Source organism: Raphanus sativus, chromosome 6, assembly GCF_000801105.2.
Source record: "Raphanus sativus cultivar WK10039 chromosome 6, ASM80110v3, whole genome shotgun sequence".
In the NCBI taxonomy this organism is placed as follows: domain Eukaryota; kingdom Viridiplantae; phylum Streptophyta; class Magnoliopsida; order Brassicales; family Brassicaceae; genus Raphanus; species Raphanus sativus.
This window is the reverse complement of record NC_079516.1, coordinates 41,934,927-41,956,713: the sequence shown is the minus strand read 5'-3', so window position 1 is coordinate 41,956,713 and position 21,787 is coordinate 41,934,927. Positions and strand designations below refer to the sequence as shown.

General features: G+C 29.3%; 2 protein-coding genes across 2 annotated transcripts; both read right to left on the bottom strand.

The window, feature by feature from the left end:
• Positions 1-10,559: 10,559 nt before the first annotated feature.
• Positions 10,560-11,962, bottom strand: LOC108806963 (glutathione S-transferase U27). The gene is made up of 2 exons (XM_018579182.2): positions 11,582-11,962; positions 10,560-11,088 (listed from the first exon to the last, which is right to left on the bottom strand). Exons 1-2 carry the CDS (start codon positions 11,906-11,908, stop codon positions 10,732-10,734), a joined length of 684 nt encoding a protein of 227 aa, XP_018434684.1. The 5' UTR covers positions 11,909-11,962; the 3' UTR covers positions 10,560-10,731.
• Positions 11,963-20,814: 8,852 nt separating this feature from the next.
• Positions 20,815-21,679, bottom strand: LOC108806317 (calmodulin). The gene is made up of 2 exons (XM_018578397.2): positions 21,519-21,679; positions 20,815-21,319 (listed from the first exon to the last, which is right to left on the bottom strand). Exons 1-2 carry the CDS (start codon positions 21,592-21,594, stop codon positions 20,946-20,948), a joined length of 450 nt encoding a protein of 149 aa, XP_018433899.1. The 5' UTR covers positions 21,595-21,679; the 3' UTR covers positions 20,815-20,945.
• Between the last annotated feature and the right edge of the window lie 108 nt (positions 21,680-21,787).

Here is a 21,787-nt window from a genome sequence, read left to right as displayed (position 1 = left end):
ATGTTTTGTAAACCAATATAACCTGTTTTCTCATAGGAACTTTTTGTATGAAAATTTTCATTTTCAGTTTAACCACATATTTAATTAAACACTAGCATTGTCTTCATTTATATTAAACATAGCTGATGTGGATCTAACTCGTGTTAAATATAGTTGACATCATCTAATCGTGTGTTTTGTAGTTTGGTGGTAAAGAGTTCACGACAATGAATTCTACTACCTATGTTCGAGTCTCGGACACCGTATATTAAAATTGGGTGAAAAAAGTAACTCCCCTGGATGTCTTCGGAGGGCACTCCAACTTGGCTCCGGTAGACAATCATTAGACGTTAGTCGGATCTTTTTTGAGGGCATCAAAATACCAAAATCATTAAAAAAAATTGTTAATTTTTTTTTCCACAAATTGCATATATTACAATCTTACTGCACATCCATACTTGATTACATTTTCTTCTTTTTATGTTTAATGATCTCTCATTTTTTATTGATTTCTTTTACCAATTTTTCTTTTTTCTTTTCATTATTCATTAACTATTTATATTATTTTGGCAAATCTTCTAAATAGTTTTTTTTTTAGTTTCTTTTTCCCTGAAGCCAATTCATTAAAGAGGTAAATGACAATTATATCTTCATTTATATTTTTATTAAATATTTGTCAAAATATACAACCAAGTAAATACTAAAAATTTTAAAATAATAAAACCAAAATATTTTTTTTAGCCAAAACTATTTTCCCAAAATATTTTTGGGTCTAATTTTGTTTTCAAAGTTTTTTTGGAAAACGATTATTCTTAAATAAATATAGGATACATGACATGAACGTGTATGAAATCATCTGAAATTGTGAATATTTTTCCCCAATTCAGGAATGCCTTCATAAACATGCAACAATACTTTTTGAATGTAACTTGTAAGTATTTCTAAGCTATTCCATGAATTTGATTTATTATTTAGAAAAATATTACTCAATATATAACATCTGTCAAAAAATTACAGAACATTTTTTAAATATGTATAACATTTTATAAATTTAGATATAAAATTCAAAAAATCTTCCAAACAAAAAATGTTCTTACATATTTAAGAATATCTTACAAAATATAGATATAATTCAAAATCTGCAATGTATTCATAAATATATTATCATGAAAGTCTTCTTAAATAGACATTTAAGAATGTACTTCTACATATACATTTATAATAAAAATCTTATATTTTATGGAGATATTATATACATTATCAATATCCTCCTAAATTTTAGGATGATATTATACTTATTGAGGAAGGTATTACTAAACTCAAAATTTAAAAAATACACGTTTGTGAATGTTTTCAAATACTTCTTAAAAATAAAATTATTTTTTATATAGTTTCTTAAAAAATTCCAAAATATTTTTTTGGAGAAAACATTTGCAAAATAAAAAAAAACTTTTGAAAAGGAGAAATGACCTCAAACAGACTCAAAGCATGTTATTGTGCCTAAAAACTAACACACATGGGTTAAAGAGACCCAAATATATTTTACTAAATGGTAAATGATAATTATTCCTTTTTACATATATATTAAACAAATAAATATATAAATAAAAACTGAAATATTTTTTTATTTTTTTTCAAAATTTGTTTTTTTCAAATTTTTATTTTCCAGAATTCTTTTTAAGGACACGATTTTTCTGAAAAAAATATGAAGACCTTCCTGAATATATAATATATTTTCTGAATTTGAGTTGAATACATATTTAGGAAAACATTACTGAATAAATATAATATTTTCTTAAAGTTTTAGAAGATATTGATATATATATATATGTATAATGTATTCATAAAATTTAGGAAAACTTTCATAAATGTTTGTTTAAAATACATTCTTAAATGCATATTTAGGAAGACTTTCATGAATATATATATTTGTGAATATCTTACTGAATTTGAAGTATATGTATATTTAATAATATATTTCAATTATGTATAATATGAAAAAATGAATTTAAAATCTAAAGTTATCGCAATCACAGTTGATAGTGTTTCATGGATGGATCATGGAAAAACCAGGACAACTATTAAAGACAATGTTGGTATAGTACACTGGCATGATTTATAGTTTGATGGGAGCAAGAAAAACAAGATCTAGAAAGTCACCAGTCCATTCGGAGATAGAGACTCTTATTTGGGAAATGAAATGTATGAGAAATTTAATACAATTTAATGTTATATTTGCAATATATTGTTCTCGGTTTGTGAAGATGGTTTCAGAATTAGATGAATGACTAGCATTTGCAAGTTATGTGGAAGATATAAAAGATCTAAAAAGAAATTTCCACAGTTTAGAGCTCATTCATATACTAATAAAGCATAATTCAAGAGCATACAGTTTCGTACATAGTGCAGCAAAGCAACCGTCATTTGTCGTCTATATAGATGTAGAGTTTCCAATTTGATTTACAGAGTACGTATATGAATCTGTTTAACTTGCTGACAAAAAGAAAAACCAAATTTGGTAATTTGATATTTGATGGCTATCTTAGTGAATAAAACTATTTAGGAGATTGCCCCAGAATAATTTTGATTTTTAAAACTATTTAGTTAAATATTTACATATTTAATATATCTATAAAAGGAGTACTGTTATCTTTTAGTTCGTTAATAAAACTTTTTTGTCAAGTTCGTTAATAAAACATAATTTGGTTATTTTGACCATTAATAGAAAGATTTAGAACAAAAAGAATAGTTTTGAGGCTATTTGAGGTCAGTTTATATTATTTTTGGGTTAACTTTTTTTTCTGCTATCCATTTACACTAGATCAAGTCAAAAGAACCAATTTTCCAAAGAACATCTTTCTTTGTCCATGTCTGATTGGTATGGAAACAAAAAAATTATTTATTTTTAACTAAATTATTATTATTTTTTAGAAATAATAAATAAAATATAATACTACTATTTACGAAGTGAATTTTTGATTATGAACTGTTACACTAAAAGTTACATTGGTTAAACTTGTTATTACCCTTAATGAATTCTAGATTTTGATCCGCACTTTAAAAGCGCGGATATATTTTTATTTTAATAAATTAAATTGAATTTGTAATTTTGATTAGAGAATAAATAATTTTAAATTTTTCTATTTGTGTTTCAGAAAAATTGTTCTATTATAATAATTGATTTTCAAGCAGTGTTTTCATATCAAACCCAAACCTATCATTGAACCGATAAATCCAGTGATATGTGTATAATTCAGTTTAATTTAATAAAAAGAATTGTAATTAAATCTTAGAAAACCTGGTAAAGATCTAAAAATACGCTATTAACCTAAGATCCGATATGATATGACCCGCTGAAAACCAAAAAAAAGTAAATAATATTTTTGAAATGTTTATTAAATAATTCATACTTCTTGATATTATATAAATTTGAAAAAGTAACTATTTAGACTTTAATGAGATTTGTGTTATATCACTTGAAGAAAATGAAACAATGGTAATTGGAAACTTTATTATTCATATGAAAATATTATTTTCTTTTTTTGGTTACTATGATAAGTTTGTATTTTTATTTATGTTTAGATCTAAAACTTAATTTTAAGATAAGTTTAAAAAAATTGAACACTCAAAATTGGCATATCATTATTATGTAAAAATGGCATAATAATTTTTTTTTAATTTGAATGTATATATTCATATTCGATCTTTAAATAATATTATAGATAAAAAATGATATTCAAATTAAATGGAAAGTATATACTGCATAAAAATTAAAATTATTATCATTCACAAAAATGGAAAGTATTAATTACTATAGTTATAGAGAATATTCTATTTTTAGTTTAAATTAAATGTCAATTGGAAGATTTGTAAATATATTGAAATGCAGAGGTAGAATCCTAAATTTTTGCAATAGGATCCTACTTTAATAGTATACTAGATTTTGACCCGCCCTTTAAGGGCGGGTATATTTTTTGTTGGAAAATTATTTTACGTAATAAAATTTATGATTTTTGATAAATTATATATTTTAACATTTTATGAAGTTTATCTTAAATTTACTTATATGACTTATTTTTGTTACTTTCAATATGACTAAATTTTAGAAGACTCTAAATAATTCTAACCCGTAATATGATTTTATTTATTTAAACCGAAGTTAATATTATTTTACACTGATTTTTTTTTAATTTAAATAAAATATTTTATATTTTCAATACTCTTGTATTGAAAAATTCATTTGTGCATTTCAAAATATTTTTTATAATTTTATTAAATTTCAAGAACAGATTCATAAACCGTCATCTACTTTAATAGTATAGATATCGGGCTGCATTAACAGTGAAATATGTAGATGAAGCAAGACTAAAATGTTCTAAAAATGTGTTTCAAAATATATTTTTTTGCAAGTCTTTCGCATGACTATTTACTATTGTGTTTGTTTTCCTTTTTCTTACATAATTTAAGCATTTTGTGTAAATAGGAATCCAATACATCAAAATTTTGTTTATTCTAATTAAGATAAATTGAATGTAACAAAATGAGTTAATGAATGTTGTATTCGGTTAATGTTTTTAGTCTTTAACATGTTTTAGCCGATCATCTAACTTTTCTATATATTATGTTACAAAGCTGGTTGTAGTTTCAGTTTTGAGGATAATTTAGTTACAGTATTAAAGTCTGAATAGAGATTGCAAATCTCGTGGCCCATCGTGTTTTATATATGAAGCTAAAAATTCGGTCGCAATACTGGTTTTGAGTCAACCGAGGGATCTTCTACATTGATATCTTGAGTTTGTTTAGTTAGAGAATATCTCCTAACAGTATGGCTTTTTGCTTTTTGGATGAATAGATAATCTGTTGGTAGAACTTGAATTTAGACCAAAGCTAAATTATTTTAAATATATCATTTACGAATATTAGTTCGATTTTTCTCTGTAGTCCACATAAGACATATTATATATTTGTCAACCAACACCAAATGAAATAATAAATATTCACAAACTCAAGAATAAATTTTATATGGTAAACTTTTCTAATTTTCTGACTGATAGATCATCATGTCTGATGTAGTTTCAAAAATATTCATTTGTTTAGACATAGTAAATAATATATTAATGTTCCTCTGCAAAGTTTATTAACATCAACAAAACTAAATATCATTTCTGCATGTTTTGTAATTGTCGATAGAGACATTGTCAATAACTGTTAGGAGTCATTGAAAATAATAGAGACTTCATAATTTAATATACGGTTTATATTAATGTATCACAAGTATACGGTGTTGAAGATCAATTCGAATAGAAGGAGATTAATATCTTAGGTATCATAATAATAAATAAACAATAATAGGCGATTAAAATATTAATAGGAAATATAGTTTTGAGATTATCCTTAATTATAGTTTAGATGGTCTACTTTTCATTTCCTAAACTATCCTTAATGAATTTTGGTTTTTAGAGTAAAACTGATGGCACAAAAAGTAATATTTCAAGGAAATCTAAGGGTAAATCCATAAAAGGGTTCCTGATTTAATAGTATTGATTAACTATATTATTATTTGTTGATTTCTTATATTTTCGAGATCAAATCAGTTATGGTAAGTAGAAAATCTTGAATATATTGAATTATGTAATAATTATGGTAGAATATCTAAACAAATCTAATTTTCGCCTGGTTGATTAATTGGTGAAACAATTAATTTTTTTTAAAGATAATGGCATGAGCTTGTAAATAAGTTGAAAAACCAATGGCAAAAACCTATTAGGTATTTTGCTTTAATAGTATATATACTAGATTTTGATCCGCGCTTTTAAAGCGCGGGTTTATTTTCTTTTATCTTTTTTTAAATTGACAAATATTTAATAAATGTCATATTTTCATATATTTGTTTTTTATAAAAGACTTAAGCTTTTTATCTTTTTTTATCGTGTTTCATTTTAAATGAGTATAGGCCTGATCACAATATCCGATCCGAAGAACCAACCCAAAACCGACCCAAAAATCAGGGTCCCGAACCCGATCAGACCTGGGGTAAATATCCGAATGAATTCTAAATTGCTATATCCGAAGAACCGATCCGAACCCGATCCGAACCGAAAACCAAATGAGTACCCGAAGATACCCAAAATGTGAATATATATATATAAAAATATATTTATAATTATATTTATAATTATTTTAATATTTTAAATTAATATCATAAGTTAACTATAGTAGTCATTTTTAGTACTTTTGAGTATTTTTGGATAAAATATGATAGTTTGGATAAAAGTTTACCCAAAAATACTGTATAGAATGGATATTTTTGGTTCCTTTTGGTTACTTTTGAGTAATTTGGATACAAAAATTTGAACCGAATTGGATATTTTGGTTACTCTGAGTATAAATAACCGAACCCGTTTTAGATATTTTGGTTATTTGGTTATTTTTCAGGTTCTTATGCATGAGAACCGAACCCACCCGGATCCGGAAAGATCCGACTCGAACCCGATCCGAAAAAAATGAAAATTGAATCTGATTTGTTAATCGGCCCAAAAGAGATGATGTGAGCAATGGGCTTGATTTTTAAAAAAGTGACCCAATATAGATGTGTTATTAATATTACTTGATTGCTCTTAATGAAATATGCAATGTTATTAAAGAAAGGGGTATTTTTAGTAAAAAAACCAATAAGATCCTGCTTTAATAGTATAGATATACATTATTTGTTAGATTAAAATTTTGAAGATAAATTAGTATAGTAAACATTATCTAAAATAAAATTTTAAATTTATTAAAATAGATAATTCATTAAGAACTGATATAATTATCCAAAATATAATATTGTGAAAAGGGTAAAATAAAAAGATAATCCATATATATTATGTTGTTATTCGAAAAGAATATCTTTCAATTTTATTTAAAAATAAAATATATTTTTTATATTTATAATATTTTTATTCAAAAAATATCTTTTAATTTTAAAATTAAAATTAAGAAACAGAAAATGTATACTTAAATATTAGTTAAGTAAATATCTTAATTTTATATAGTCGACAAAAATATTGAGGGATTTCACAGATTTACTTATTAATAATAGATAAAATGTATAAAATAATTTTAAAATATCTATAATATGTGAGAATTTTCAGAAAAAAATAGGCGCAATAACAAGCATGTATATCTTGGTGAATAACTTTACTATAGATAAATAATTTAATTTTTATTTTATTTATTAGAATAAAAACTATAAATTATCATAATAATATTTGAATTAGTAATGCATATGTATTAATAAATAAATGTAAAATATTTATATCCGCAAGATAACGAACAAAACTTTGTCATATATAAATAATTTGATGTATAATTAATTTTCTTGAGATCATAAATATAGTTTATCATGATGGTCTTTGAATTATAATATATTAATAAGTAACTAAAAATGACTATGTCCGTATTTGTAAGTGAAACACCTGGTTACTTTTTTTTCTTTGAAAAAGGGCTTCCTAGTTACTTTTACTTTCACTGCATATATTATGCTAATGTATATCTCAGTTATTTTTACATTTACAATTATTAAATTATTTAATATTGATTCTTTTCATTTAATCCTTCGTTTTTCAGTAACCTAATCAAATTATATCAAAGCATAAACTGGATAAAATACTATAACTCTTTAAAGCAAAAGAAAAACACTTTTAAAATTCAATAAACAAATACATCGAATCAAAAAGTCGATAAAAAATATAAGAAACATGTTTAACGAAAGATACCAAAGCATCAAAAGATGTGCAACCTGCAAATCGAATCATATGCTCACTTGTAAAAAAAAGATAAGTGAATAATAGGGAGGTCACTTAAGGCTTCTCAAATCTCGCGCTATTTTTCATTTTAATAGAGTGTAGAACAAAAATGATCTAATAATATTTTATTTATCACTCTATAATAGAACAAATATAGAATAATTTATGTATTTTTTGTTCATCATTCTATTTTTTTACTTTAAAATAGAATATCATTGAAATAAACTCTAATTGTATTATAAAGTTACTATATTTTAGAATAAAAATAGAGTACATTACTGGAGATGATTTTATTGAAGTGTAAGTGAGATGCTAAACCAAACCTGCAAATCGAAAGACTCATACATAGCACTCTGAAGTCTGACCCAATAATTTAGGAGAAAACATGCAAACTAATGCACCACACATAGAAATGATGCATTGACAATATATAACTAGTATATCCACATTCTCTTCGTATAAGGAGGAGAATCTCAAACCTTTTGGTCCCATATCCCTACAAGACAAAGACCTTATGGTATCAGACCTCCTCACAAGAGAAACAAGGGAGTGGAACATCGCAAAAGTGGAAAATCTACTACCTGAACTCAAAGATCACATCCTAGGACTGAGGCCAAGTCTTCTTGGATCACATGGCTCTTTCATTTGGCCTTTATAGAAATCAGGTGAATACTCAGTCAAGACGGGTTACAACGCATTACAAGCTATCAAATACCAATCGACAAATACATTCTTGGTAGAAGAAACCCACCTGTGGAACAAATTGATATGGAGCCCACCGCTATCACCGAAACTGAAGTTCTTCCTCTGGAAAGTGGGAGTAAACGCTCTCCCAACGGGTGAAAAGCTACGATCTCGAGGAATGCTAGCAAACACTCGCTGCATCCGATGTGGAGATGCTGAATCTATCTCCCACATTCTCTTCCATTGTCCTTTTGTGAAGGAGGTCTGGGAGATGGGACCGTGGAGAGCACAGCTAGATAATTCCCTACAAACTGCTTTCTTTGACAAACTCTAGTTCTTCACTCTTCAAACTTCTCTCCCACCGTATGGGTTTACATGGAACGCATTCCCATGGATCTGTTGGAACTTATGGACCTCACGAAACCATCTCCTCTTCGAGCACCGACACTCCTCAGCAACAGAGGTCTTTGGCAGAGCCATAGTCTCTCTCAAGGAGTGGGAAGCAGCACAGCCTCTCAAATCGACTCTGGTCCCCAAAGCTGTATCTTGCAATCGGACCCTCGTAGAAACCTCGTCAGAGATAATTTGTAACACCGATGCCTCATGGAAGGGGGGGAATCCGTGCAGCGGGTCTAGCCTGGATCTTCACAGACCCTAATTCACGAGAAATCCTTCGAGGATCAACCGTCCAAAACTTCGTCTCCTCGCCTTGCATGGCTGAAGCTTTAGCCATCCGCGAAGCACTCCTTCAAGCGGCCTCAAACAACTACCATCATATCTGTATCAAATCAGACTCTCAAGTGCTCGTTAATACGATCAACTTCCACCGACGATCAACTAAGCTTTTCGGAGTTTTCGTCGATATCGACGACCTTGTCTTTTCATCTTCTTCACCGTTTCTCTCCTGTCGTTTTCTTTTCATTTCCCATTCCCTTAATGAATCTGCTGATGAGCTAGCCAAATGTTATTTAGCGGCTCATTTAATCAGCAATCCAATTGTTGTAAGCTGAACCTTCCCTTTATAAAATGCATCTTGTTGTTCAAAAAAAAAGTATATATAACTATATAATTCTGTATGTAGTGTAACAAGTATATACGTAATAAATCCTCCCTGCACTCTCATATTCTCCTCGTATATAATGCCACATAGTACAAAAGTCCTCCAGCTCATACATGTACATGAGTTATCTGTGCATTTGCACATGGCCCATTGCATTTTTTTGACTTTTTCTAGCTTAAACAAAAGCTCAGTTTAAAAAAGAAATTGTGGGTCTCAAATCTTTTTAGCCCAGAGCCCATTTTATGTCTGAGACGGCCTGGTAATCATTGAACCTACATCTACTGCGAAAGTACGACTAGAAAAAAATAGTACTTGATAAAAACCGTTTTGTTAAGCTACTGGCTTCCGTTGGCGGAGTTCCGGCGTGCATGATTTCAGGCTCCGGAGGAAGCACTTGCAGTTTGATGGTCTCGTGGTGGTTGATGTTGGGCTTTGTTAAGCCTTAAACCTAGTTAAGACTAATGTATTTGATGTTTTGAGCTTTGTTAAGCCTTTGCGTTTGCTGTAAATGTTGGGTTTTGTTGGATTTGGACTTTTAATAAAATACTAGATGACAAAAACAAAAAAAACTATTTTGTCTTTACTATAATAATTTGGCGCTAAAAAGCATTTTATATGCATCTGTATTTTATTTAGCTAAAAGCATTTTATATGCATTTGAATTTTATTCATTGTATATTCCTGTCTGATTATTCAGTTTGAATAATAAAATGGGTTTTTGATATAAAAAATTAGTACAACATCACAAATCAACATCTCATATTATCAAATAACGTGAAAACTCTTTATTATATATTTAATAATGTAAAAACTTTTCTCCAGAGTGTTAAAAGAAAACAATAAGTAAATCGAGGCTTCTAATTCTGGTGATAAAGGGTTCACAGTTATGAATTCTGTCATCTGAGTTCGAATTTCGACTACTGAAAATTTAACATTTTGGCATCGAAAAGAATACCTCTGTATAATAAAAAAAAGGAAAAAAATGTAAACTCTTCTTCAGCATAGGGAGTTCAGATATAATGTGTCTTGGGCAAAGTACTAGTCCGAAGAACAATAAACTTATTTCAATTAAAATAGCAAACATAACATTTTTCTTTTCAAACTTAGCAACAAAAAACACATTATTTTTCATACGAGCACCACGAATGAAAATCGGTCCATTACACTCACTCGTTATGATTCACATCATTATTTTATTTAAAAGCTAGAAATATTGATATATCAATAACCATAGAAGAACTCATGGACCTTTATGATCTGAGACACTCGACCAAGGATCTTAAGCCGGTCGGGTAGAGATTTTGAGATAGCTGGTCGGGCTAAACATCTACGGACCCAATCCATTAGCTTGGGAGTATGGTCCTCCAGGCTAAATTCACCTATTGTCTCCCAAGTGTGGAACCAAGGGTAATAAGAGATGAGGACCAAGTCGACCACTGAAACAGTTTCGTTTCCTCCGAAGTAAACCTTTTCCCCAAGCTCTGTTTCTAATACTTTCAATGTCTCTATAAACTCTCGTTTTGCTTCTTCTTGTTCTTTGCCTTTCTTCGTCCATGTTCTTCTTCCTGCGTCAAAAACCTATATTTTTCTATATTAAAAAAGTTCTCTAGAAATATTGAAATATTTTGTAGTATTATCTTGTAATTTTTTTTCTTCAAAAAGTTGTTTTTTATCAACGGCAATATATATGTAAAATATATATCTTAAAACTCCCTTTTCTATTTTGTTAAATTGCCTATTAATAGAAAATCTAGTTTTTGTGTAAATAATTTTTTATTATTATTTATACCTCAAAATTCATTATTTCTTATATGTAAATTTAATAATTTTCTTTTACAAAAGTTTGTTTTAATAATTTTCATATAAGATGCTATTATACCGTTTATACTGAGGACATTTATTTTTGAACTCTCAGTATTCAAATTCGTTAAGTTTCAAAAAAAAAAAGCATATATTCAAATTCGTTTCACCCCTGTTTCTACAAATTTGAATCCAAATGATAAATACAATAGTATTACTGGTACACCTACTAAATAATAACACTCAAATAATTAAAATAGGATAATAGTACCTTTTTATCAATTAGATCAGCCCAAAATCTACACTCTGCCTTCTCAAAAGGATCAGAAGGTAGTAGACGAAGAGTCTTGTCGTCATTCCAGACCTCGTCGATATATTCGAGTATGATATTGGACTCGCATACCGGTTTACCGTTGTGGATGAGTACCGGAATTTTCTTGTGAACCGGGTTGGATTGGAGCAATAAATCGGTCTTGTCACCAAATACATCTTCTTCCTTGTACTCGAATTTGATCTCTTTTTCCTCTAACGCCATGATCACTCTTGCTCCGAACATGCTTGGCCAGAAGTTCAACACGACCACTTTTTCTTCTGACATTTTTTGGTCTGATATTTTTTTCTTTCTTTATGAAGTCAGTGGAGAAAGTTATTCGATGGGTTTACTTATAGAGGGGGCGTTTGACAAAAAAGATATATATTTTACAGAAATAGTAAATACTAGATTTATACTAATTCTGTAAAATATATAACTTTTAACCCAAAAAATCAGATTGAAATCTTTAAAAAACAATTATGGACCATTTATCTGTGGAATAATAAGGTTTGGTTAGTCCTAGGCAGCTCTAAAGAGTTCTAAATTGGTAGAGCGATGGAACGACACGTGGGCTAAAAATCTAGGCTTCAAACACGTGATTAATCTGGATTCACTTCTATAAGGTCAAGATACCTCGCATAATCCAAAAAAAAAAACATTGGTTAAATCACGAGCAAGACTCGCTAGTGGGACTCCAACTCTTTTTGGTGAAACTCAAGACTCTTTGGACCACTTGCACCGAAAACATAATAGAGGACCAAGAGAAGCTTAATCAATTATCATATATGAAAAAGAATGCGACTTTAATCTTTCATCAGAGCATATCCAATATAAAATTTAAATTTTTCAACAAAATGGAATAAAAGATAAAATATGGTAAAATTACTCTAACTCAATTTCGTATCTCACTCCATATAGAATAATGAACAAACAAAAAATAGATTATTTTATTTCTAGAATAAATTTTATAATAGAATGAGATATGAAATTGAATTGAAGTATTTTTTACTAAATAATCCATTTTACTCCATTTTAAAGTAAAAATGGAATGGAATTGGAAATGCCTTTAATACTACCAAAAACTTTAAAAGTAAAGCAAACAAGACAAAAATGATAATAAAATTTTGAAATAGAAACATGCAGCTAGGTCTGAGCATATCGGTTCGGTTCGGTTCGGTTCGGATATTCCGGGTTTAGGGTAGTTTGAAAATGGGGTTAGAGGATCCACTGAGTACTTGACTTATTTTCGGTTCGGTTCGGTTCGGATAGTTTCGGTTTCGGTTCGGTTCGGATAGTAAAACTAGGAACCGGAAAATACTCGAAATAATTTCGGTTCTCATTTGGTTCCGGTTCGGTTTCGGATAGTTCGGATATTTCAAATAGTTCGGATAAAATATCAAATAATTATGATGATTTAGATAAAAAGTTTGAATATTTTGGATTATTTTGGATATTTCGGATAAAATTATTCGGATGCTTTAGGATAATTTGGGTAATTCAGATATTTTATAATAATGTAGTTATTTTCAAATATTTTTAGATTCTTTTAAAAAAAATTTAGTTATAAATATATATTTAGTTATGTTATATGTATATATAATTAATATTTTTATATATTCGGGTACCCGTTGGGCTTCGGTTCGGTTATTTAGGATATAGAAATATAGAAACCATACGAGTATTTGAAGGTCTTTGGTTTGGTTCGGGTTCGGATATTTTGATTCGGTTCCGGTTCGGTTTTTTGGTTCCGGTCTTTTTGTCGAGGCCTACATGCAGCAAAAGCATTAGTTAGATTTTAATATTTGTTGTTTGTTACAAATGTCTAGGTCAAGTATAATTATTTTGAGTTTTTTAATATATTATTTTTTGCCAAGTGGGTTTCGTCACATGTTCAGATCTGGCTTTACCCACCAACCATATTTCATTGGTAGAATTATATATATCCAAGTGTTCGCTGTGTGGACTTCATGAATATGGACGAATGCATGGGCCAAATACACAACTAACTAAACTAACTAAAACCAATCGTGTTGGTCTAGTGGTAAAAGAACTCCGGCTGGAGTGTCTGCCTTGGGTTCAATCCGCGTTGGCCACGAGAGGATTTACATGGGCTTTTCTCGCCCTCCAGACTACTTCGCGTAATTAGAGGCTCTTAAGTGGAGGCTTAAAAATTCCTGTAATGGCATGGACATAAGTCCGGTGGGCTAGTCGATCACGCTTAGTGGTCGGATACTGAGTTATAAAAAAAACAAATACACAACTAAGAAAGTGGAAGAATACGAAGCTAGAGACCTTTATTCTTGGATTATTTGGTGTTTATGAAAGTTTTGTAATACCGTGTATAAAATGATACCATTCATTTTTATATCATTTTATTTAAAAGATATTTTTGTTAAAACCTTTCTGTTGGAGCTACTCTTACTTTTCTTTCCCAAGAGGCGAAGTCTAAACGCACATGTCACATCAGTGAGAAATTTGGAAATACGATCATAAAAAACTACATTTCCTTGATTACCCACCCATATGATTAGGACTTAGGCATTTTATATGTTAAATTTGATTCCATTGGTTATATGTTGTTATTCGATCCAAAAATTTCTGATATCCATAAGCTTTCGAAACAAAACAAATATTAAAATTTAATATTTACTAAAATCGAAACAAATCACAAATATTAAAATTTTGGGAAGTGAATATTCGATCCGAGATGTCAATATATAAATACATATATATTTTGATTATATTTAAAGTTTTAAATGTATAAAATTATATAATTATTATTCTAACATATAATTTTGACAGATTCTATTCACATTATTACTTATATAAAAGTATTACATAAAAGAAAGAAAAAGCATTTATGACAATTATATTGTTTTCTTAAGTTTTGTGTTATTATAATTGTTAACTAAGTTTAAAAATTTACAATATATATATATATATATATTCACTATATATTTTAATTTTTATCTTTTATATCATGCAAAAAAATATTTTATAAAACAAATTTGTATTGAATTTTTAAGATTATTTGTATTAATCAAAACAAATGAGATATCCGTAAGTATCCGTAAATATCTATTTATTTTCCGAATATCCGTTATTCCAATATCTGTATTTTCCGAAGCAAAGCAAATCGGAAAATTAGATATCCGTAACATTCGAAACAAATCACAAATACTATCAAAAACTTGGATATCCGATCCGTGCCAAGACCTACATATGATATACTTAGTAGAATATGCAGTATGTAAAGTGGATAAATACCACTTTAGGGGGCAGTTAATCTTTTTATTGACTGTGCAAAAATGAAAATCTAGTTATTGAAATTATTTGAGTTCATTAAGTTCTTAGATGATGCTATGTGAATTGAGAATTTACTATGATTTTTATTGAACTATTCTAATCCCCTAGACTATATTTGCGAAGTAATTTTGCCACGTGTCCTCTCTACAATCAGTTTCATAAAATAAATATGACATGGCTAATAGAATTGATGACATGGCTTCCAGAAAAATATGACATGGATAATTTCATTTAATGTTGATTTATATTTTTGGCAAACTTATTAGAATATGGTAATAATTCATATATTACATTTAATATTGATATTTTTTTGGCAAACTTATTAAAATATGATAATAATTCATATATTACATTTAATATTGATAGTTTTTTGATAAATTTTTTTAAAATATGGTAATAGCTCATACATCATCTATAAAATAAATATATTCATATATAACATTTCAAATTTCGAAATATTATTATTTTTGTATAATTATACAATTTGTATTACTAAAACTTTCAAAAATTTCTAATCGTAAGATTATTAGTTTCTTATATATCAAATTTTTTAATAAATATTATTTAGGCTAAATTTTTTATAATTATACAATTTTATATCATTTATTAGTTTTATACAAATATATATCAAATGTATATTAAATACTTGTAAGAAAATAGTAAAATCTATAATATTTAATAAAATTATTTATAAATATAAGTTAGATTTAAAAACATATATACCATTTCAAATTCGAAATATTATTATTTTTATATAATTATACAATTTTTGTATTACTAAAACTTTCAAAACTTTCCATAATATTTAAAAAATAAATATCTAATCGTAAGATTATTAGTTTCTTATATATCAACAAATTTTATAAACATTGTTTAGACTAATTTTTTATATAATTATACAATTTTATATCATTTTATTAGTTTACAAAGTGATTTAATATATATCAAATATATATTAAATATTAGTACGAAAATAGTAAAATCTATAATATTTAATAAAATTTATTTTTAAATATAGGTTAGATTTAAAAAATTTCTTACTGCACATGGTGCAGGAAAACACCTAGTTTTTATATACAACCATAAGATTTTTTTTTTCAAAATTTTAACTAAAAACTCACTAAAATACTCTAAAACCACTAAAACCATCCTAAATTCACAGCTAATAAATTTTTAAATAACAAAAGATTTCAAAGTACTATAGTATATAACAACTTGAGTAACATCAATTTGTTTTTAAAAAAAATTAAAATTCATGTTTAAATAAGAATAAATATATTATTTTAATACATATCACCTCAAAAAATTCTAACCACACACCCTCCTTAAAATAAGGATAGCTTTAGCCACGTCTTTTTTCTTTACAAAATATGGAAATTTGATCACATATACATTGTAGGATTTAAATGAAGCATATGTACATAGCAAAGCAAAGGCTATGATATTTGTGTAATATTTGCCATATTGTCCTTGAATGGATTTTTTTTCTTTTTTCTTTTTTTTTATAAATATGGTTTCCCCTTCAATTTTTAGTTGCTTTCAATATCTGTAAAAACAATTGTACAATTTTGTTGTTTATATAATAAAAGTAAGTCTTTTTCTACACATAATATGTTTTGAAAATTTCAAAACAAACATATATTTTATAAATTTTATATAATATTTCATGATCGCAATTTTGAATCCATACTATTTTAAATTACAGTATAGTTTGATAAATTTCTTTTTCTCTTCTTTTTTAATTTATATCTCCTTCTCTGCTTCATGATTCTTCTTACTCATTACTTGATCAGTTACACTGTTTTGTTCTCCAACATTGTCGCCACTCATCATCTCTCTATCTAAGGAAATTTTAGAGAATTTCATATATATAAAGTTTGTGGGTGTGTCGAGTATTCTATACCATAATATGTATAGTATAGTCACGAAATGGATAAAAGTTTGGGTTTAGAGTTTATGATTAGGGTTTGGGTTTAGGATATATGGTTTGGGTATATGATTTGGGTTTAGGGTTTTGGTTTATAGTATATGGTTTAGGTTTAGGGTTGAGAAAGTTTGGGTTTATGGTTTAGGGTTTAAGTGTAGGATATATGATTTGGGTTTAGGGTTTAAGATTTGGGTTTATGGTATATGGTTTGGGTTTAAGGTTTAGTGTTTGGGTATATGGTTTGGGTTTAGGGTTTAGTGTTTGGGTATATGGTTTGGGTTTAGGGTTTGGGTTTAAGGTATATGGTTTGGGTTTAGGGTTTAGTGTATATGGTTTGGGTTTGGGGTTTAGTGTATATGGTTTGGGTTTGGAGTTTGGGTTTAGAGTATATAGTTTGGGTTTAGGGTATAGTTTACTCTCTACAAACCTTTCATCTTTTTTAGCCTTTTTATTTTTTTCATACACTTCATAATGGTTGTTATTATAAAATAATTGTTTTGTACTATATATTAGACAAATATAGTATAGTATGATATTGAGCGTTGTTTTAATTATTTTTCACGCGCAAGAAAGAAGAGCGTTGTCTAATTATATACTAAATTGACACAATTTTTCATGCATAACTATATTATTTATATATGATGCTGCTATGACTATTAAGCAAATTGACCATACAAAATATCAAAACATTTTTTTCTCAAATTGTCTCCTTTTGCACATCTACTAAAATAATTCAGATCTGATCACAAAGTTTCCAAATTCCCTCTTTTTCTATCTCTCGATGGCCCAAAATTTCAAACTTTCTCCTGTCAATCCATAAACTCAATTTCCACCAAAACAAACTATGTTTTGTCTCTATATGCGGAGCTAGGGTTGTTGGGTTTCTACTTTCGGTATAATAATCATTTCTGGGCCGAGCTAAATTGCTAAGTTCTGTAGCTGACTATTAGGCTTGTGTCTAATGTATTGGGCTTCGGAGAGTTATGCATATGGGCCCTAAACGCACTAAGATAAGACGCCGCCGTTTTGGGAGTCAACACTGTCTTCTTAACGTGAAGAGATAAGAAAAGTGTGCTAGACTTTTTTTTTCATTTTTTTTAATTACCTTAGAATATATCGGATCCATAGAAAGATCAAGACTAATTCTCAAAAAGATAGTCATAGTGCAGTCCACAGATAAACCCTTACTCTGGATTTTCAAATGGATCGTAAGATAAACTCATATCCACATGACCACAAAATAAAGAGAGATAATCATAGTGCAATCCACAACTCTTACTCTAGATTTTCAAATGGATCGTAAGATAGACTCATATCCACGTGACCACAAAATAAAAATGCTTTTGAACTCTGGTTACTTAACAATCCGAAAGTTCATCTACCAATAGACTACCACCTTCTGGTCTAGACTTTTCTGTTACATAGAACAAGAGATATAGAAAGAGAGAGTTACACAAGAGAGAGGATAGACAAGAAGAACCACTATAATCTTCTCTCAAAACTCTGGACGCCGGTGGTGCGGTTCAGATACACCATGTTTGGAATTTGCTTCAGTGTTAAGCAAGCTTAAAAACAAAGTAAATGGTGTGTAATCTGTTGTATATTGTAAGCTAGATTAATCATATTAATCTAGTGCAAGTTTGGGAGTTTGGATCTCTCTCGAGACAATAGAATATAAGTCCGAGTAAACATATGTGTGTTTGATTACATTAGAGCACGAGTTCTTAAAATATGTATTATGTATATATATGTATAAGTATTTGTAGGGTCCACAATTTTTTTGGAATCCCATAGACAAAGGTTCTTAAACCCATTGGAGGTGTTTTTTTTTTTTGAAACACCAACTTCGCTAAACAAGCGAATCGTATACAAAATTTATCAAGAACGAAACAATTAAATTGATCGGAAGTTAAACTTGAATCTAGGTGAAAGATTATAAATCCGTAACAAGTGGTTTCAGAGATTTAGAAGCATTTAATCAAGCATTATTGAGAAAAAAAGTATGGCAAATCTTACAGATCCTTCATCTTTTATAGCACTAAAAGAAAGAACATACTTTCTAGATTTTTAAGAGACTGTTCAAAAGAAAGAAGCTTCTTCATACGCATGTAAATCAACTTTGTATGGAAAATATTTGATTAACAAAGGAATGAGACAAGTTGTAGGAGATGGTTTTCATGATTAAATGTGGACAAGTGGGGACGAGGCAAGTACTTGCCAATTTTTAGTTACTTGCTATTTGACTTGGCTTCTCCAAGTAATTTTTTTACGACTTGATATTTGACTTGTCTGAAACAAGTACTTGTTTATTAAGTACTTGGAAAAGTGATATTTGCAAATAACGTATCTTGTCTTTTTTTTTCTTTTTTTTTTCAAAAACGTGTCTTGTCTTTTACTTGATAAACCAAGTAATTGTCTCTTGAATATCTTTTTTTTCTTAAAAAGACATATTCTAAATTTTTAATATCTAAAAATCACATGAATTTTCAAAAAAAAAAGAAGACAAAAATGAAAATAATCATTCAAAATATTGAAAGAGTGGCAGAGACAAAAGTTTCAACATCATTTTTGTAACTAAATCGAAGGATTCAAGAGGATTTGGCGTGTGACACTGTGGAACTGACGTTTGAAACCTTAAGAGAGTATGGATAGTATGGTAGAAAAGATAATAAAAATACTTTGTTGGCAAGATAAATGGCAAAACGTGGCTTTGATTTGTTGAATGTGGACTTTAATATCTTATTATTTAATAATGGTTTGTATTGTTTATTAAACAAAATAATATTGTAATTAACCATTACTAAACAAAAGATAAGATAAAACTTGTTTGCAAGTAGTAGCAAGTATTATTTAACTAGTAATGAACATTTTATAGAACGAGTAAGCGATTTTTTTTTTACTTGTTACTTGCCTTGCTAACGGAAAGTACTCGGTTTTTCAAAGCGAATACGGCTTGAGTCACGAATATAAAGCGAGTATTGAGTAATGATGCCCAGTCCTAGTGGGCAGACCCATGGATTCGGGATCACTTACCACAGCCTCCGCGATCACGTATGGAAGATAACCTAGATGATAAACTCAATTTGTTATTTAATAAGGACAGTAGTGATTAGGATGTCCAGAAGTTAAGGAATGTTAATGATAGATATTGAAAAGACCTTGGCACTCGAGATAAGTCCTAAGGCAACACAAGATTTAATGGGATGACACATGAAAATGGACTATATACAGTCAAATCCGACTATGGGTTTTGCTACACATCTTCCTAGATCAACTATATTCTTCCAACATATGGTAATCCTGCTCTCAAACCGTAAGTGTGAAAAACAAAAAGTCCACCAAGATTAAGCACTTATTTAGGAAGATATATTTAGGAGTTTGGCAACAGGTGATAATCTGAAGAGGAGACGTGTTACTCATGAATCATGATGCTACATGTAGAAGATGTGGAATGTGTGAAGAAACAGAGGAACATCTTTTCTTTGGGTTATGCAAAAGGAAGCTCATGTATTTCTAACTTGATCATTAATAGCTACGCAACATCTCAGGAAGAAGAAAAAATATAAGCATGTTTAACATGTTCTTCGTCTGGGTTAGTTCATTTACAAGACTTATCTTTATAGATAATCTGGAGATTATGGAAGAGTATCTTACAGTATGCTAAGAATGATGCAAAAGAATGGTAAAAAATGGAAATCATGAATCGGATTGCTAATAATAATGAGATTGAATATTAGAGAATAATATCAAGTCCACAAAGATGGAAAAAGGCCGAATGAGGGGTGGGTGAAATGTAATCGAGATGATCATGGCATCTACAAAGGATCAGTTCAAGATGAAGGAAGAAAGACTCAGAATGCTTGGAAAGTGGAGTACAAGCAATACTAATGGCTCTACAACATTGTTGGATTCAAGGTCATACAAAGACTAATCACATAAGGAGATTGCAAGAAGGATAAGCACGAAATAAAATGATAAGCAGAGTTTTACCAATAATAAAAGTCACGAACCAAAGACAAAAGACAGCAATTTAGAGAAGCAGAGTTACCAAAATAATAAAAAGTCACAAACCAAATCTGTACTTTTTTTTCACTTTGCCATCATAACTTTGACGAACTCATCATAGTTGATCTGACCATCACCATCCACGTCAGCCTCACGGATCATCTCATCCACCTCCTCGTCGGTCAGCTTCTCCCCGAGATTTGTCATGACGTGGCGGAGCTCGGCCGCGGAGATGAAACCGTTCTGGTCCTTGTCGAAAACCCTGAAGGCTTCTTTAAGCTCTTCCTCCGAATCAGTGTCTTTCATCTTGCGGGCCATGAGGTTCAGAAACTCCGGGAAATCTATTGTCCCGTTCCCGTCTGCGTCAACCTCGTTGATCATGTCTTGGAGCTCGGCTTCTGTCGGGTTTTGCCCAAGCGATCTCATCACCGTCCCCAGCTCCTTTGTCGTGATGCAGCCTGTTTCGCAAAAACCATCAGATGTACCCAAAATCGGCAATGATTTGTCAGAGGATTGGGTTCATAATCAAACAAAATAATGATGGAATCAAAACTAGATCAATCGTCGAATCACATGAATAAAGCACGAGATGAATTATAAAATAAGGACGAAACACGATCGTCAAAAAGGAACAATAGATCTGAGAGAACAAAATACCATCTCCGTCCTTGTCGAATAGGCTGAAGGCTTCCTTGAACTCGGAGATCTGGTCATCGGTAAGCTGATCCGCCATTGTTTTTTTCTTCTAATTTAGTTCGCTGGTATTCGTTGTTTCTTCGATTCCCTCGAGCGCGTGGTGGATGCAATAAACTATTTATCAGTTTATATATATAGGGGATGGCTAAATCAAATACTTTTGAGCACGGCCCAAACCATTTTTAAATATTTAAGTAACTTCATGTTTATTTAAAATCAATGTATATTTA

What these genes read in the sequence shown, in the direction of transcription:
- LOC108806963 (XM_018579182.2), bottom strand. Translation starts at nt 11,908, where the DNA reads ATGTCAGAAGAAAAAGTGGTCGTGTTGAACTTCTGGCCAAGCATGTTC. An exon ending in CTGATCTAATTGATAAAAAG is followed by an intron (nt 11,089 to 11,581) that starts GTACTATTATCC and finishes AGAAAAATATAG; the next exon opens with GTTTTTGACGCAGGAAGAAG.
- LOC108806317 (XM_018578397.2), bottom strand. Translation starts at nt 21,594, where the DNA reads ATGGCGGATCAGCTTACCGATGACCAGATCTCCGAGTTCAAGGAAGCC. An exon ending in ATTCGACAAGGACGGAGATG is followed by an intron (nt 21,320 to 21,518) that starts GTATTTTGTTCT and finishes TTTGCGAAACAG; the next exon opens with GCTGCATCACGACAAAGGAG.